The sequence below is a fragment of the Anopheles funestus genome, chromosome 2RL (genome assembly GCF_943734845.2).
Source record: "Anopheles funestus chromosome 2RL, idAnoFuneDA-416_04, whole genome shotgun sequence".
NCBI classification, from domain to species: Eukaryota; Metazoa; Arthropoda; class Insecta; order Diptera; family Culicidae; genus Anopheles; species Anopheles funestus.
The window spans coordinates 72,858,443-72,877,563 of record NC_064598.1 but is presented as its reverse complement, the minus strand read 5'-3'; the positions used below and the strand labels follow the sequence as shown (position 1 = coordinate 72,877,563).

General features: G+C 39.8%; 1 protein-coding gene across 1 annotated transcript in view; it reads left to right on the top strand.

Annotated features, from left to right (window-relative positions):
- The window catches only part of LOC125766183 (mucin-5AC), a 47,373-nt gene that overhangs the window by 9,465 nt on the left and 18,787 nt on the right, over positions 1–19,121 (top strand). The window contains exon 2 of the mRNA XM_049431905.1: positions 1,094–1,595. Coding sequence (XP_049287862.1) covers positions 1,506–1,595 — 90 coding nt within the window. The 5' untranslated portion in view covers positions 1,094–1,505. The remainder of the gene's footprint in view (positions 1–1,093; positions 1,596–19,121) is intronic.

Here is a 19,121-nt window from a genome sequence, read left to right as displayed (position 1 = left end):
CCTTCGTGCCGTCGTTCATCGAGGTAAAAAGCACATTATCCCTTCGATCGAACGATGAAAGTGTGAAATTTTCCGATATTGCCAAGTAAAAAGTTGACCATCGAAGTCTCGTTCAATGAAACCCGCTGTCACACGTCAGAAACCCAACGCTCGGTTGCGGTAAAAATGCAAAGTACGACAAAACGGGGCCCAGTAATTTTTGGGGGTACGGATATTCGGGCCATGACAGCATGACTCCGTGACCTGAACGGAGAATGGGTGCAGACAAGTTTTTGTTGTTTCCCAACCGGTACACAAGTGTGAACATTTCCACGCCGGCAATTGACTCCATTAAGGAAACGAAGTTCGGTCAAACGTTCTCCGGGTTGCCGAACGGAGCAAGAACGTCACCGGCAGGCACCTGTGGTTAGCCCGGGCCAGTGTGGAAAGATACGGGAAATGAGAGTGGTGCTGGTCAACGACGTCACACATCGAAATCAAGCGGGCAATTAGAGTGCCATTGAGTACTGTCTCTTTGCAGAAGGGTCAATTTTTCCTCGGTTGGTTTGAACAACTTGCAGGCATGAGGTACTTGTGCTAGTTTCTGCACCGGGCACCAATATCGGGTAATTGTGCAGATGAAACTTTTTCCTCTGCCAGCTAGGAGCTGAAACTATGTAGATAGTTTAGGACTTCACAGACCCAACCGTACATGTGACACGTACGCGTTTGATCAGTTTATAGACGTGGTGGTTTCGATTGGTTCGAGCAGGTGTTATCCATACTTCATTTGAAAAGAGTTTTTTGCTGTAATATAGTTTAGCTTTCCGATCATCTAAAGCATTTCTAAGGTGTTCGTGTATTTGAAGTGAGAAAAAAAAGAAACAAAACTGATATACATTGAACAGAAAAACAAATTTGGAACCTCCATGCATCACCGCCAGAGACTTTCGACGAGCGAATCTAATTGGCGGAAAACGTTTCTCAGAGCATTTCCCTCACCGGTGATGGTAGTTAAGGTTTAATGATACGTTTTAGTGCTGCGTGCTTTTTTTATCGAAAGTGAACCAAATTTTAATTATTTTATTCATCTGGGACGTGCGTTATTTTGCAGATTCACCTGGAGAAACTTGCTAAAGGTGCAACGTTAAAAGCGCCAGTGCTACACGGTAGAAGAGTGTTCCATTCATTATCTAACGATGGATTAGCTTTGAAAGGGAAACACGAATAACAAAATACAAAAAAAAACAGGAATAACTTTGGTGGCGCCGGAAGATTGCACAGTGTAGGAAAGTGTGTCACACTTAATGCAATGGAGCATCCGCACCAGGTTTTGCTGATGGAGAAGAAAAAGCATGCCGAAGCATCCTCCATGTTGCAGGTGTAGTGCGATGTATTTATTCGAGTGTGTGCCAGTGAAAGTGAATAACTAAGTGTCTGTGTGAAGGAGGGAGTTTTTTGGTTTTTGGTGGAATAGTTAAAGAAAGAAAAAGAAAAATACGGAAGTATTGCTGATCTAAGTAAAAATGGAGCCCATCTATGGAACTAATAAGAAATATCTACAAAGTATTGCCGGCAGCGAGTACTATCGGAATCCGAGCACATTGAGACCTATGGTAAGTATTATATTGAACTTAGTTTTGAATTTTAGAAAACAAATTATTAACAAATTCAAGTGGATTGTCATTGAAGGACCTGTTTCTGGTTTGCAAATATTATTAAAAATAAATGTATTTTGTTTAAATTCTTAAACCAGATTTAAATTAAAGACAGTTTATTAAATAATTGCACTATTGTGCAAAAACATCAAGCTTGAATAATTTATTTAAAAAAATTGTTTTTATGCGTTCGAAAGCAGGAAATGCGCTCAAAAGTTCCACTAGGAAAAAAAATTACTCCAATTTTGATAAAATCACCAGCAGAGCATCTGCAGACAGGGTTGAGAATATACTTCTTTTTTCCACCGAGCATGAAGTAAACAATTTCCAGGTTGATCGTAAATTTGATGCGCACTCCGTCTTCTGGCGAGTGTACCACAACTTGGGGGGCTTCCGTCCAAAATGTTGCTCATCAAAAGCAAAAAAAAAAAAAGGAAATCAGTTCCACTTTCCCGTAACGTCCCTAACTATCCTCATCTTGGCAGGCGTAAAAGCTGACCGAAACGGTCAAAACGTGCCCATCGTTTTGAGGTCGATTTTCCCCCTCCTCAGCGGGAAAGCCTCGGTTGGGGGTTTTGTTGGTTAATGGAAATTTGGCCGCAAGAAGTTGAGTGCATTGATTTTTTTTTGTTGGTCAGTATCTTGCTGCTGTGAGCTTTCACGTTTGAGTTTGTACTGCTTTTATACATTTTAGTTATTTATAGAATAGATGTTGAAGTTATTTTCTTAGTGAACATGTTCTTTACTCGTAGGAGGAAAATTATGTTAAGCAAAAGAATGTTCTCTTCCGAGAAAAAGTTGGTAATAATAGAAAGTATGAATGCTTTCCTAGAACTAATTATCGGAAGGTAAGCTGCGTAGCTTAAAATTACCTTCTTTAAATAATCATTATCTTAAGCAATAATTTTTAATTGAGCCAACAAATTTTCCATGATATTAACAACGATAATATGAAGGTGCCTGTAAAACATAGCATTTAAATTTGTTAAATTTTTCTTCATTTTACCCATTCCTATTCACATTCGGCGGAAAAGCTACAATAACAATGAAGCTCATTCAAAGGGAACGCTTCTTCGCACCATACCGGGCGAAGTAAATCAATTTGCCGAAACGTTTTTACGCCAAAAAAAAACAGTGCCTAGATCAACATCTTGATCGTATCACGCTGGGACGATGAAAGTTAGCGCTAGACTGATCGGAAAATCGGATTACCCAGGCGGTAAGATAAAGCATCGAATCCCGGGCAAAGAGGGAATGCTGATCGGATTTCCGGAAAACTGTGCAGCCGATGGGCAAATTAGAGGAGGCTTTCTTTTTCATTCGCTCGCAGAGGATTCGTCGGAAACTAAAGTCCGAGATTGGCCGAAACCGATTGTCGGGATGGATGGAAGGCAAAGCTAAGTGATCACATAGGTTAGCGATTGAATGCCAACGGGGCATGATAAGCAACAAAAAAAAGAGCCAGATCAAATTTCGGCGTACGATGAAAGCCAACGCATCTCTCCGGTTGTTAATAGATCTGCGAATCTGAGCCGAAGCTCAAAATATAAAAAAGGAGATTTTGATGACACACCAACGTGGAGTAGAAAATCGGATAAAACGGAGCGAAACAAACCAAAAAAGGCTCAATGTTTGAACACCAAATCGATGCCCGTTCTCAGCTATACCTCTGCATGGCGTATGGGTCAGAGTGGGCGAGAAAGTGTTTCAAATCAACTGTGTGCCAGATTGATGCTTTTCGTTGCTGTTAGCGTTCAGCTGGACGGACGGACGGATGGTGGTTGTGGGCAAATTTACATAATTAAGTTTATTAGATAATTGACCTGACCTAATGCGAATCGGGTTAGTTGCTTTGGTCACACAAATAGAAACCTCCGACGCATAGCGGCCACCGTACCGATGCGCTGCAGCAAGGTAAATCGGTCAGCGGGCCTTCCACCCGCTTGGTCTGACCGTGGCAGTGAAAAGCGGGCTCCATTTCAAGTGGCTTTTGGAGAAACGAATGGTTTGCTGTGCTGCTGTGGATAGTGAGATGCCGGAACAGTTTCTAATAGCTCTACCGCAGATCGGTAACCACCGTACTGAACGGGGTGGTCCAAAAGCCTTCTGTTCCAAATACCGTGAGATAAATTGTCTGACCGCTAAGCTAACGCCTCGGGTATTGGATGGGCGTGGCAGAAAGGCAGGAAGCATACGGGGGTGGTAATGGAAATTCTACGTGAACGAAAGAAGCGTACGTGCCAAAAACTTTCTCCAATATGTGTGTCTTTTTTTGTTTTTCGTTGGTTTTATTTTCATTCACATCTACGAGGTTGGTTTTCGTGGATGGTAGAGTAATCTGTGACGTTTGCACGTTCGCAGTACGACGTACATGCAATGCCAGCGAGATTTGGTAGCTACAGCATAAACTGACAGAACTAGAATTGTAATGGGGCCATTAAAAAAGGCAGCTTGTGTTTAAAACAAAAAGATTGATTGATTTTTGTAATTTCAGAAATAATTTTCCTTCATTTTCCTGAAGTAGTTTTGAACGTTAAGGTTTGTAAGAACGTTGTAATAATTTTCTTCTGTGTCATTTATGATTTACCTTGAATTTATTTCGCCCTAGTAGGATAGTCAGTCCTACCAACGGGAATTGGCTCGGATGGGATTTGATTCTCGGTCCTGTCGTGTAGAGACCGGCCCTGCTATCATCAATGGTCGGCTCAACCAAGGTTGTAATCTTCACCATATCGTGAAGAATAGATTGAATAATTGCAGAATAGTTGGATATAGCATATACTTGAAACTTTATACCTTTTATGATAATTGATAAAGAGAAAACTTGATACATTTTCTCGGAAACTTGCAGTTGCAGCGAGCCCAGAGAATCAACTATTGACCGTTACACTCTTGAATCTTGGAATCTTAAGGCGCATTACCCACATTACTTTAATGATCCATTTTGTGTCAAGGTGATCTTCTACTTGTTGGTCAGGTCGAGACTTGAGTATTGTTCAGTAATCTGGTCTCAAAATGATAGAATCCACAGCGGTCTTGCCGAATAGGTACGAAGGTCTTTCACATATCTGGTGGTTTTCCGCATACGCTCTTGTGAACCATCCTCTGTCCTACCCGACTATGAGTCCAAGTGTCGCGCTTTGAGCTGGTCTCCTGTTGAACTGCCCTGATGCTCCTGATCTATGATCTGCTATTCTTTCGTTTACTCTTACTCGCTCCCTCCATTACCTCTTCCTTTCAAATATCCCCTGTTTAATTCCGTATTCCTGTTGGGCGCAACAACCTTCTGTTACGTGCCATTATGTGTTCAACACCTCCTGCCACCTGTTTGAACACTCACCGATTAATATGGAAAAACATTTTCCTCTAGTTTTTATCTACAAAACCTTGGCTAAATGGTATAAAATTGAAATTGAAAGGAACCGAGATTGAAGCTCTGAGAAGTATGGCATTTGATGCTTTTGGACAAAAATGGTCGTGGTCAAAACGCAGATTGGTTAATCAAACAGAGGCTAAATTACAACTTATAGACAGAAATTTTAGTTTAAATCTTCGGCTTTGGTGGGACTACCATAAGAATCATTTGTTATGAGTTGCTTCAAGTTGTCGAATTTAAATTTATGATTATTTACTGCCAATAATTGGACAGAAACCCTTCACCGAAGTTATCAAAAATTTCTTTAGGTATGTAGACAATTTTAAAGGCATCATCATGCAGTTCAGATGGAAGACATCAAGGAGTTACTAGCTTAGTCTTACGTGGCATAGTGGATAAATTGTCGTATAGAGAGAATTGTAAAAACTTAATGTAAGAATTGTTCGCCAGTTTGGGAAAAATCTCCTAAAGACAGAAGAATGGATTTATTTTTAAAATGATCTTATTGTAAAACATGATACAATGTTGTTACAACATTACCCATTCCAAGAATATTCATTAAAGCATAAAAAGTAACAAATTTCCCTCCATACTTTTAACAATAACTGGAACGGCAAAAGCATGAATAACGAATCACACGTTAGTTAAACCAGTTCCCATGGTGTACATGAGCGTAATTTTTATTGATCGAATAATGTATTGCGACATGGGGACCTATGAAGTTAATGAACTGTAACATATTGAAGTCGATAGTTTATTTGCACAAATTGCATTAACATTAACAACCACCATGGAACACCACTTGTAAAAACGATTAGCACGATTGGCGTAAAAGCGGCATTGTAATAGCTTAATTACGTTGTGTAGCACATTAATGCGCGTTGTGTCTCCCATGTTACACATATTCGATTGGAAACCGCTTAGCGAACACTAATTTGTTCACTTGATTTTCTACCACACTCTCGGCGCGCTTACACGCAGCGATGATCGATGACATCAATTTAAGTGCTCAATCCAATCATTGCATTTGAATTCATCCTCGGCATAGATCACCGCTTTGCCGCTTTAGAGCGGTTTATTCTCTCCAGCATCGAAGCTGTTTCCGGGCTGTATAGTGCGGCAAAGTTTAACTTGCTAGCAGAGGATCAGTCGATACGGTCCATGTCAAGTTTCACCACCGACCGGTGATTGATTTATTACTTCGCCGATCAAAATACTTATCAATTTAATCTAGATTTATGACTACCAAGGTACGTAGCGATGATGCTGAACGACATCAGCAACGGTAGGAGGGTTTTGTCGCTGTAAGTATACCGGCAAAGGATAACGCTAGGCTCTGCTGTACTCCCCTGATCGGCAGTGTTTGAGCTGAGCTGAGTCGTAGAAAGCGCGACAGAAGAAAGAGCAAAAAAGAATGCATCAGTAAAGAACGCAGCGAAAGCGCGCGACCAGAGAACTTTTCATCCTAAATTATTCATAATCGTTACAGACCACTGCACCGGGGAAGAAAGCTATTCCGATGGCACTGGTTTTGCACAAGCACAACAGTGCTTGCATCGGTCCTAGGAAAGTCAAACTTTGGCTAAGAAATCAACGCTTTTACTTTCGCTTTTTGTCGTTTATTTCTACCATTTTTCGTCCACAAACGTTTTTCTACAACAACGGTTGCGTGTTTCATAGCTTTGCTGGTGTTACCGTTCGAGAAAAGAGAGACAAGGGGGAGTTTTCTTTCTTTCTTCGTTGCAATTCTGCCTGCTTTAGGGTTTTCCAATCTCGTACCAACATCGTTCGCAATACCCGTTACAAGCCCGCCGGTGTTGGCAGTGATGGAAATGGGATGGAATATAAATTGACACTTTGGAAAGTGTAAAGCTATTTCGCGGGAAAACTTTTATCCGAACTGCCGGGAGTGTGCCAATATGGTTGGGATTGGACTGGATGGATGGATTTTCAAACCCAGCACGGCACGTTTTCGCAACGGAAACCCCCAGCGCCAGACGGAATTGTGCTAAAGTTTCGCAAAAATGTCCTGCTGCTACACGGTGAACGGGAAACGGTTGAACGGAAGCGGAAATATTTGCCAGCCCGGTTACGGAAAAGGGACACAGGTGGACAAAGGAAGCTTCGACGAAGTTGTGCAACTAATGTTCACAATCGTTTGTGCAAGTGTGGGCGAAAGGTAGGGGGCCACTGCGCTAACCTTCGTCGCGTCGTTGTGGTCGAGTGAATTACCGAAATTGATAATTTTTAAATTATTTTCACACTAAAGTGGATCACCAGATTGCTGTAGCAAATGGATTCATGTGACAGTTGCCAGTGTAAATGGAATTTGTCGTACGTAAAGGGGGTCTGTTTTTGCGGTATATACATTTCTATTGTTGGCGAAGGGGAACTTTATTGGAAAATATTTCCAAGCAATTTTGATTTCAAAAATTGCTTTTATTACGTTGTACATTTTTTTTACTTACTTGTTGTTGCGTTTTTTGCCCCAAATCAATATCTCTCTTCTATAACCGCCCTTTTGTTGATTCCGACAACTCTTTGGCGTTTCTGCAAACTAACAACAACGCATCGTATTTTAGAAAATTTCAATCTATAGAGAGAAAAAAATCGAATACTGACAGTTCAATCAGCATTTCCTAGAGCGTAGCAAGTCTTCAATTCAATTGCAGATTTCGTTCCACAAATGCTAAAAAAAAAGCTAAACCCTACGTTAAAGACTCCGCACAGAAAAAAGGTTTCAATTAATTGAAAACTTCACACAAGAACTTGTCACGATACTGAATGCGTACACTAGTGATGCATCTGCAAACCGGTTTAGTGGGTAGGGAGAGAAAAAAATGGCCATACAACACAGTACGTTTCCATCACAATGAAGCGTTAGTTTTCATCGTACAGTGGTAAAAATGAGAACGGCCGGGTGTGAATAAAGCAGCAAAAAAACAGGGGCTTTTCTAACTATGACCCGAACAATTGCGTGCTGCATGATGCTACTGTTCGTGCCGGTGCCAACTCGTCTACATCATAGCAGCATATAGATGCTTTGCCCACAAAACCAATGTGGTTGAGCGGTTTAGGTCTTTAAAGTCTCCGGATGCATCAATGCAATTCGTATGCCTGGTAGGTGAAGATGGATGGCATATGGAGCATACAGAGTTCTTATCGTGTTTTTTTGCTGATTGATATCGATGATAAAGCATGATGTGAATTGTGGTATTCTTTACGATTCCAGAGAGAAAAAAACGGATATCCCAGAACGAGATGGTTTGGGTTCAAAAAGTAATTGGAAAGAAGAAAAGCTATGAATGCGATGTGAAAACTTGATTCTTGTTTAAAGATTTGCCAACGAAATAGGCAGGAAATTGGTTGTGAGAAGTAAATGTAGGGTATATATTCATTTCACTCAGTTCAGTAATGTATAGATCGATTCGCAAAGTACACGACAAGAAAGCCGTATGCATAAGTGTATGGATGTGAATGGAATACTAACTATGATTTGCGAATGTTGGAACATTTATCATTTGATTTGCGCCTTGTCTAGAAGAATTCAGGCCAGAGGCGAAAGAATGGCATGTTTGACATATTTCAAATATTTGGTTCACTAGCTTGATTTTGCACCAGATCGTAGTGTTAAGCTGTGCCTTCGTTTCGTATTCTTTGCACGTGATGTAAACACCGAAGAATGTACGAAATGGATGAAACGTGGCCCTTCTGTGGGAAGATGACTGTTTACTTACAGTCAATGATTTAGACCTAGGGAAAGAATTTGTTTTTAATTTTTCGTATGTAGTATTGGGAGTATAAATAAGTTCGGGTGGATTTTTAGCGAAATTAAAAGACTTATTATGAAAAATTGGTTACTGTTTCAATCCTCAAAGTATTGTCCATCGTTGATTATTACTTTTTCCCTTCTTTTTGGCAAACTAAGAGTTTTTTGGACGCTATCCTTTCATCGATCCATTTTTTCATTTCTCCATAATTGGAGAAGTTCTGTTCAGCTAGGCCATGTTCCATCGATCGGAACAGATGGAATTCAGAAGGTGTGTTGTCTGGGCTGTATGGTGGGTGGTGTAGAACATGTCATTTAAGTGTTTCCTAAGATTTTTTCACCGGCGATTGCCACATATGTACGAGAATTATTATGCAGTAAAATGATTTCTGAATGATCATTTTTCTTTAAATACTTGGCTCACACACATCAATTGGCGTCTATAGACATCTCCTGTGATCTTTTCGTTCGGTTGTAGTAGCTCGTAGTAGACCACACCCAGCTGATCCCACCAAAAAGACAACATGAGCTTAGCGCTATGAAGTTTCGGTCTGGGTGTCGATGACGAAACATGGCGTGGGTAGCCATATGTATGTTTAGGGTCACCATAAACTTTCACTAATATAAGATGACTTTCTTTAGCCGATTTGTTAATGCCGAAATAATGAATCAAAACTCCCCACAAAAACACTTTATTCGGTAGTAATGTTGCCATTTTTGAAGTTCATGGAATTTACATTGTTTACACTTTAACAAAATAACAGACAGTGGAAAAGAAAGCCTGAAGAAGACACTTCAAATTGGCGGTGTAGTCAGATCACATCAATGTAAATTTGAATAATTTGCGCGGCTTGTTATAAAACCGCCCGAACTTATTTATAATCGTAAAATTAAAGTGCAACACAAATAGATTGATTTAGAGTTGATGAAAATTTTAAAACAAAAATTCTTTCTAAAGTAAACCATGCTTTTACAACAATTTAAAATATACGGACATGCTGCTCTAAAAAGAATTTACGTTAATTATAGAATATAATAATGATGTTTTAATTGGTATGAAGTTAAAAAAGCCTTTAAAACTTAAAATATCTGGTTAAATATTGCGCAATGATCACCTGATTTGATGCTATTACACATTATGAAATTCATCGCTCTGGTTATTCCGTTTTCTGATCAAAATTCTGGGAATAAGTACTACTTTTCCTTTACTTTCCTCCTACACAGACAACGAAAAACGGTATCGCAAGAAAAATCTGAAACCATCGTTAGCTCTTAATGTTTTAATTATTTATTTCTAGCTCGATGATTCGCGCAACACCACGCGACTGAAACGGTTCAAGAACGTGGCACTGTTATTGCGGCCTGAACGGCAAAATAATGAGACTGCAAAGGAATCCAACCCACCGTCACGAAAGCCAAAATGGTTCAAATGACACAGAGCGAGCTTCGCCCACCTTGCTCTTCGCTCTCCTCTGCATCCTCCCCTTTCGGTAACTCCTTCTCTAGAACTTCTCAGCCTTGATCTCATCAGCTTCCAGCATGGAGTGATTTATTTGGCGAATCGTGAATCAGCTGGGTGAAAAAGTGAATACCACCGGCGGATTTAATTATGTAAATTTCCCTGACGAAAAGAACTATTTGCGGAATATCAAAACCAATTTTAGCCTAACGAGATTTATACTGTTAGCGCCGAAAATAGCGATGGTCGGAAGCGGGTGTGAGAACCAATTGGTGGAAGGGTTGTTTTAACCGCAAAGCTTCAATGGCGCCTCCATCCTTTTTGGGGGGAAAACTGTGAACCATAATATACAAGAAGTTCGTTAACTTTGAAGGCGCTATCGATGTCATGGTTGAACGAGAACGGTTGCCACTGAGTGAGTTATGGGTAACAATTTTTCTAAATTGTATTTTCCACCCTCGAAAAAATAAAAAAAAACACCATCGAACTGAGTCCGTTCGCGTAACCACTTGTTAACCAGCGGTTGGGCGTGTTTCTCGGTGTGGCACAAGTTGGTGTCTGGTGTCTGCTGCTTCTTCAAACATGTCATTTTTTCAGTCGATGAAGTTGTTTAGGACGCTACGACTGGTGACGCATTTAGAAACACATCAATCCTGGAGTTTCCACTCGGGTTCGTTTCATGTATCATTGCCTCAGTTATGTCAAATGGGACTTTAAATGGATGACATACTTTGAAAGCCATTGTGAAACAGACTGGGCACAGCCATGAAAAACACGTCGGTCTGAAATTGAAACAAGCCACGATTCGGTCAGAAATTGTGAGAGTGTTATTCTATGGATTTATTTTCAACATGTTGTAACTTTCTAACATGTGTTTTATCATTGAAATGATTTTTCTGGAATTGATGTGTTAAATTTATTAAAAAAGAAATTTTTTACATTAAATCTGTTTTTTACATTTTTGAAAAGTTTGTATACTTAAACACACACATTTGTATAATGTGAAACTTTTTCTTATTGTTAAGCAACCAATTTTTTAGAACAAAAAAACCTCTAAAACACTCCATACCATTGCGAAGCTTCCTCATCGTCTTTGCCAAGTTGACGCAGCACGCTTCAGGACTTATGGTTCTGTATCGTTTCAACACTGCACGATACTTGAGAAAACGAGGATGAAAAGTCATAAAAAAAATTCACCATAAATAAATGGCTTTCGGTTTTTATTACGCGTGAAATCTGTACTTTGTGTCAGAATTGTAGATAACACTTTGCCATCTAGCAGCAAATCACTCAACGCTCCTGTTCAGCGTCAGGAACGACGTGTGTGTGTGTGTGTGGGGGGAGATTGTGGGGGAGGATTTAAAAATAAAAGTGGAGTGGTATGACTCAAAAAGCTGCAACATATAAGAAAAAAAATCAAAACTGCAAAAGATTTTTATTCTTTCGGCAAGAAAATGGGATCCCTCCTGCGATTTCTTGCCTGAGTAAAAACCAGGCCAACCGCAAGGACACGCACCCACCGGTGCGACAACACAGTCGGAATGTGTTCTAAACTCGTGTAGAGCGCCCGGCATAAGGTAACTTGCGGTACCGTGAAATCAGACTCACCTGTGAAGAAGCGCGAAATTGCCATCATAAAATCCCGAGATCGTTCCTATATTTCATGGAATATTTATTATGACCGTGGCCTCGACCCTAGCCACCGTGCTGCTGCAGCTTAGGAAGTATAATGATCCTAATCAAAATAATTAGCTCTTTTTTTTGGGAGCTGAAGCCACGCTGGCGATTCTGACAAACGGGAAGGAGTAATGTTGGTAGATTATTGTCATGTTTGCCTCTGATAGAGGGAGAGCTTTCCGTTTGTCTGGTTGAGGAAGTTGATTAAATTTTACAGCTCAACGAATGATTTTTAATGTCGCAGTCGCGACTGGTGAAAGATTTTATTGTTTGTAATCATTTCCAAGCTTAATGAATGCTGTCCAAAAAATCTGGTAAGATAAGAAAAATACCTATAACCTTTTATCTGATAATCGTAGCATCGCTGACTGTATTTATTTCTCCATCCGTGGAAAAAAATTGATCCACTTTGAGCTTTTACCCTTTGTAATCTCCCACCTGTGAGGAAAAGCAATTTGCGCATTTTCCCATGCAAGCATCGATTTCTGGTAACATGCACCTTCCCGCCACTTGATGTTCGCTCAACGGGGGAGCAACAAGCAACTGGAACCAACCGGAAATCAGCCCCCCGCGAGTGTAAAATGGGCAGTGAAGCGTGGGGTAAAATGGTTGCGCTCTCTCCCGTCGTGAAACTGCACGATGCTGACCGATGAGCGGAGTTTTCCTGCTCGTTACTGTAATGGGCACGGCCAGGGCTAATATCTTCATCACTTTGCTAATTGACCGTACAAAAATTTATTGCCCCATAACGATGCGCCTTTTGGCCGGGCGCATTCCTGTTTTTGACTAGAACCGGTGAAAATAGATCGACACGGTTTGTGATTAAATTCACGGTTCCGATGATCTAACCGTGCTTCGAGCAGGCGTAGTGGTTAAGGCGACGATTGTTTGATATTTTGGCACTGTTGCTCAGTTGCTAGGGTGGGAATAAATACACAAATGAAATTCAAAGCATGAGACGGCAAATATTTGCTGGTGATCATTCAAATATTCAACAAAGGCGGTGATAGGGGGCAGGTGGGACTCAAAGTTGCTTTAAAGATGAGATGTCTATACGGACTGGAGAATTGGTTCTGAAACCTTGGAATAGAGAAAGATTACAAATATTATTGGGGTTGTTTTTTAATTCAATTAGGACGGCCAACAGTCATATAAGTTGTACTTAAAAACTAATTCATTTCTTCTTAATTTCTGCATATTTCGAGATTTGTTGAGGGACATTGCCATCTCTCAACAACGGAATATACCTTACCTTTCGTCCTGATTGCATCGTTTGCAAGACCTCAGAGCCGGGCTAGTTTGTTGTTTGGTCTACTTCGTTCTTCGTCCGTGAAAGGGGAATGGATCACAAGATTCTGCTCTCTTTGGCGAAGACGAACGAAATCCTCGCGTATTCGTAGTACATCAGCCCCAGAATGTCGCGCATCGGCACAGCAGGGTCGAATGTGATCAATGTCATAAAACCTTAGAGTTGGACATGCCTATAAGTTGATGGTGCGCATTCATCGCATAAGGATTCGAAATAAGTCTGGACATCACACGGATGAATGCGCGCTCTACCGAGAGCCGATGAAACCAGGAACGCAAGGATACTTGTGGCGATATAGAATATAGGAACCTCCAGAGTTCTTCCAACATGCTCTGCCGACGAGTCATGCATATCATGCATGTGAAATGTGAAGAAACTCGTGGGGAGGAATCGATCTCTCAAGAAAGCTTCCGTCGGAGGAACATCGTTTGGCCAAGAGATCTGCTCTTTTATTTCCGGGAATACCCCTACGAGAATTCGAAACGCCTTGTTGAACTGAGAGCTCAGGATGTGCAAGATCTTGCGAGTGAAGTAATCGGGGGTCTTTATAGCCTCAACAGATTTCAGTGCTTCGACAGCACTTAGGCTGTCTGTAAGAATAGAATACAGATCTGGATGACTCGCGCTTATTAATAATAGTGCATAAAGCTCGTAAAGCGTTTAAGCTTATGAAAAGCTTTGATGCGTGTGTTAAAAACACCGAAGCCCGTGCCTGCCTCAGAATAGAATCCATCTGTGTAGAACTCTTTGACATTAGGATGACCATATTTATCCAAAAAAAAATGCTGGAAATTGTCCTCCAGCGAAGATGAAGTGGAATTTTAATTATCCGAATCGAACTGTTGCTATTTTATTTTTATTTGTAATTGAAGTGAATATTAAAGGTGCAAATTTTAATAAAATAAAAATGGTTAAGCAGAATAAGGAGCTGTACAGGTATGCAAATTAAATAGTCATAAAATACTTCTTTTAAACCAGGAACTCACCTTAACATTCCGGCCAGCAATTACATCAACGGAATTCTAAGTATTCTCAGCATTTCAAAAACAAGTTTCCAGTGAAGGATAAATTTGATCCATTTCAATTGGAGTGCTTGTCAGTCGGTTGCCACAACCACGATCCGTACATAACGGCAAGGGCAGTGCAAATTTGCATTAATCAAATCATGACGACGTGATAGATGAAACATAAATCTTTATTTCCCGCGGGACAATGACGTCTAATGGTGTCCGAGGCACGAACACGAACAGTGCACCATGGCCATGACTGGTCTCCCACTGGGAGTGTAGGTTTTCCGGCATTTCGAATCCGGGTCCGAATCCCGAACGGCGAAAAGGATACCGCGTCCCACATTACATCCGAAACCGTTCCGCGATGAGATGCGTCCTAATGGGGACGCATGGTTTCATGGTTTCATGGTGGCATTTGATGTTGTTTGGGTGTGTGTGCGTGTGTTTGCATATCCTTTTGCCTGCAACCGTACCACTTTTGGTCGTTGGTCGTTTTGCCTTTCCACCAGGACAACCAGTGCATTTGCAACAAAGTGTGGGGTATCGTTTCGGATGCGGATTGAAATTGATTTAGGTGCACATGACCCTTTAGCGGTGTTAGTAGCGGACACGGCGTTGTGTGTCAATTTACAGTTCGCTGCAGCAAAATGGTCATCATTAGCTGTGTGGAGAGGCCTACTACCGATGCACTTTCACACCGTGTGCATTGGCTTTCGTCGACGGTGGCAGTTTTGCTGAAGAAACAGATTTTAACGTGGTGCAGTTCGCCCCCCGGTGGAGTCTCGTTCGTGCTGGTGGTTGTGTTGATGGTCGCATTATGTTTGTTTGATTTTGATCGGTTTTGCGTGATGGAACTGTTACAAATGGGTCGACAGTTTTGTGGGCAGGATTAAAATTTGACAACCCGTGATGTTGCCAATCGGTACCATTAACGGTAATCGAGGGTTTCGTGTTTACTGCGCCGATTGCTGATGGTGGGTGTGTGGAACGTGGAAGAATTGGCACATTTGGAGCGTTTGATGTAGTTAGAATTATTTTGGCAATTTGCTGTGGTACTGAAACAGGTCACTAAACGAGCGGCAGTGTACGTTTACATTTTGGTGATACGATTGTGTTTAGAGTCGTTTGGTTCCATTTCGAATAATTGTAAATCAGTTTAATTACCATATTTACTGGCATCCAAGTTTGTACTACCATGTAATTCTATTCTTTATTGTACATTTTGGTACATGTAGTTTTGGAACAGCTTGTTTGTTTTTAGATATATGATTCAATGGATGGTTTGATTCCTACATGGGTTAAATATTCAATTTTGAATTCTAAGTTAGTAATAGGTGTTTTTCTTCAATGCATTTAATGAAATATTCGCATTTTAAAGGTTTCTCATTAAATACAACTTAAAAAAAAAATATTTCCGTTATAGCGCCTTATAATGTCATTCCTTTTAAAGGACCCACTTTGAGCGTTTCTCAGAGAAGAAACATAATACACAATATAGCATAACCAGTTTAAAAATTTAGAGTTATTCACCTTTATCAGAATCCGTACAAATTTTCAAAACCATCAAACATTTTCGTAAATTTAAAGTAAAGTTTTGAGAAGCGATTCGATGCTTTAAGCTGTAATAATAGTTCAATTAATTTATATAAGAGGTTTTGGTTTGTTCTTTCGTAAGTTTAATCTGTCTTCTGTTCTTTCAAATTTTAAACGATTAACTTTTTCACTTTCTTAACAGTTTTGATATTGTCGCAAGGTTGCATAAATCGTAAGATAGTTTTGGTCATTTTTTTTTAAACGACTAAGTTCAAATTTATTATTTTGAAGTGCTACGCTCATTATTCTCATGTGAATAATGAGGTATTTTTTTGGCTATCTTACATTAATAGTATTTTTTTTAAAATACTAAAAATAATTACAAATCCAATCTCTTGTGCTTCGTAGTCAACTATGACACCTAACATGGAAATACTACCTCCTAAATAAGTTAGAAATAACTTCATATATGTAGCTCTTTGTAATTTGGAATACTTCAAAAGTAAAATTGATAATAAAAAAATAAAATGAATATCAAATACTAGACGATAAAATTTACTCACGTTTGCCAGCAGTAGTTCAGTTTTTGTTATTCTGAACGTTTTAGGTTATTTATTATTGACATTAGACAAATAGAAAAATTATTTCCGAGTTTTTGTTATTTTTTGATATTTAGATTTTATTTGTTGATGTGCTAGTAAAACCGATATTTTTGGTGAAAATATCGTTTCTATATATACCCGCTACAACAGCAGAATGCATCTAATATAAATCTGAAAAGTAATATAATGTAAATATTTTTCTGCACTCAGTAAATCAGCATTGTTAGTTGATTATTTGCAAAGTAATTTTAGGATTACATTCGGTGAAAACTTCACGTGGTATTTGTTCTATATTTGCAGCTCATATTACATTCCATTAGATGATCAAAAAGAGTAATATATCAAATAAAACTGTTGATTCTTTGTTGAAAATGAAAAAAAAAACTTATTTTCAGTTATTTTTTTCAAACCATTGACTATCGTTAGCGCAGTTCAACCGTGAAGAACTTGTTGCAAACGTAAAAAGCAAATCGCTACACAGCTTTAAACAAACGTTGAACATTGAGTCAAAAATGATAGCGTTTTTCGCTCTCTATTCGAAGAACAGCACGTCAAGTGGGTGCTGCATTTTGTCGAACACGGCGGTAAATCGCAAAAAGAAAGACTTTTTGCACCCATTGCAATGGATACATACATTCGGTGCGTGTGCAGTACCAACGTTAAACGATATCCGTCGAAACGCATTCAATTGATCCGACCGAGCTGCGTGTCCAGTGTCATGATCGAATAATATTTATCCGCACATGCCACTCTTGCAGATGCCACGCGAGACCTGTCGATGTATCATCCTACATTTGGATGAAAATCAATGTTAACATTATTATTCCATTATTCTGGTTCGATAGATTTCCATAAAAGCGTCGATGGAGCTCACACGCGCGCTGTGCTCCGTGTGTCCGACGGTGTGCAAAGGCTAGCCAGCTGGAATATCGATGCATAGGGTTTCCATGGGCGTGTATGCAACATTGCAAGGGTTCTGGTGATAGATTATTTCTTCCACACGACGTTATGATTTCAGCATTTCCTCTCTTTACTAAGCGACGGAAAGCGGGTATTATTGAACGTTTGAAAAGTTGCTGTTTTGTTATGTTACTTGGAATCCAAAAACAAGCACATGTAAATGGACCTGATCCAATGTTCAAAAATATGTTACGGAACGTTCGCATTGCTGTTGACCGGAGGTGCAAAATGCAAAACCCCAGTCCGGGCAGAGTAGAGCAGTCGTTTTTAGAAGCAAAAGCCTGACACGAACATATTTCTATGTCAACCGTAGTGTGATACAGTGTGCAAGGATCAATAAATTTGGAAGACCCGACCGTTGCATTCCGGTGACGCCGAACTTCGATCGAAAGTGACCTGATTTTACGGAGGGACCCAAAATTCAACTTCGGTCCACCGGCGGGACATGCCACCTTCCACTCTGGAGGGTTTTCCTAATTTAGTGTAGATGTTATCGCAATTATAATAGATTGACAGCTTAATCTACCTGCGCCGCCCGCCCGTTACGGGTGGGCGGGAGTGCAAATAATGGGAACACTTCCACCGGCACGGCAAAGGCAATAGACACTGGTGCATGTGTCCGGACTTTCGAGATCGATGATTCGCTTACGGTTTCGATAGTTTGTCGGCTATACGATAATTATCTGTTTGTACAAATGACTCGAAAATGATTGAATAGTGAGCGGAGTGTCTAATTGGTGTCCCACTGGTGTCCCGTACCCGTGGAACGCATTGTGACGGGTAAACGATTATATTGATTAGCCGTGGCACCGGTACGGACATTTCATTTGATATTGGACAGCAACGTAGTGTATCAACGGTACAATTAATGTTGAGTTATGGTGCCGATTCACAAATCACTGATATGCACCCCCCTTAGCCCTGGTGTCATACAGGGAAGTGGGCTAATGGCAGACGAAAGGTTTTCAATTCTGTTGGGATTTGTGTGCATCTGGCCTATTAAATTTTAATACGTTACGCCGAACCCGGGAAACAAACTATGATATTAGACTAGGGCGGAACATTAATTGGTAATAAAGCTTACAACCGCAATACAACATTTTTATTAAGATGTAGAAAAAGGGTTCGCAGAAAAAAGATGAAAAACAGTATCTCTATGTAATTAGATTTTACAAAATTGTTTTATTAGGAAAAAATAATTAAGATTAAAAAGAAAGTTTTGGAAATAGATACAAATTTTTACAGTTAAAACAAACTGCACATGAATATAAAAAACGTAGTAGAGATGAGAACACACACTCTTTTCAGAGAGTTGAAACAGAGTAAATGAGTGGTTATAAGAATTTGAAACTTTTACTAACTTTTTTGAGAGTCATAAAAATTACTCAAATTAATCCTTAAGTTACTCCTTAGCGTTTTTATTCACAATTTGTCGTACAAACCTTTTGGATTTAAATTATTCAATAAGAGTGAGTAAGTGTTTTACTACTTTTTACTTTTTACTACTACTCAAATGCAGTGAATAGTTATTTAATTCGCTGCAATTTCAAGTAAAGCTGGTTAATTTGAAGGTAATTATTCGAAATTTAGTATATCATGGCTGGCTGTAAATTGTTTGGCGTTAACCGTATTTAAATTAAACAAAACATAAGTTACATTTTATGAAATTAACATTTATTTTTGGGTTATACCTAGTCACTCTTATGGCATTGAGAGTGAGTGAGTAAACCGCCAAGGAGAGAGTCATTAGTGGGCACAGAGAGTGAGTGAGTAAAAATGTAAAGGAGTA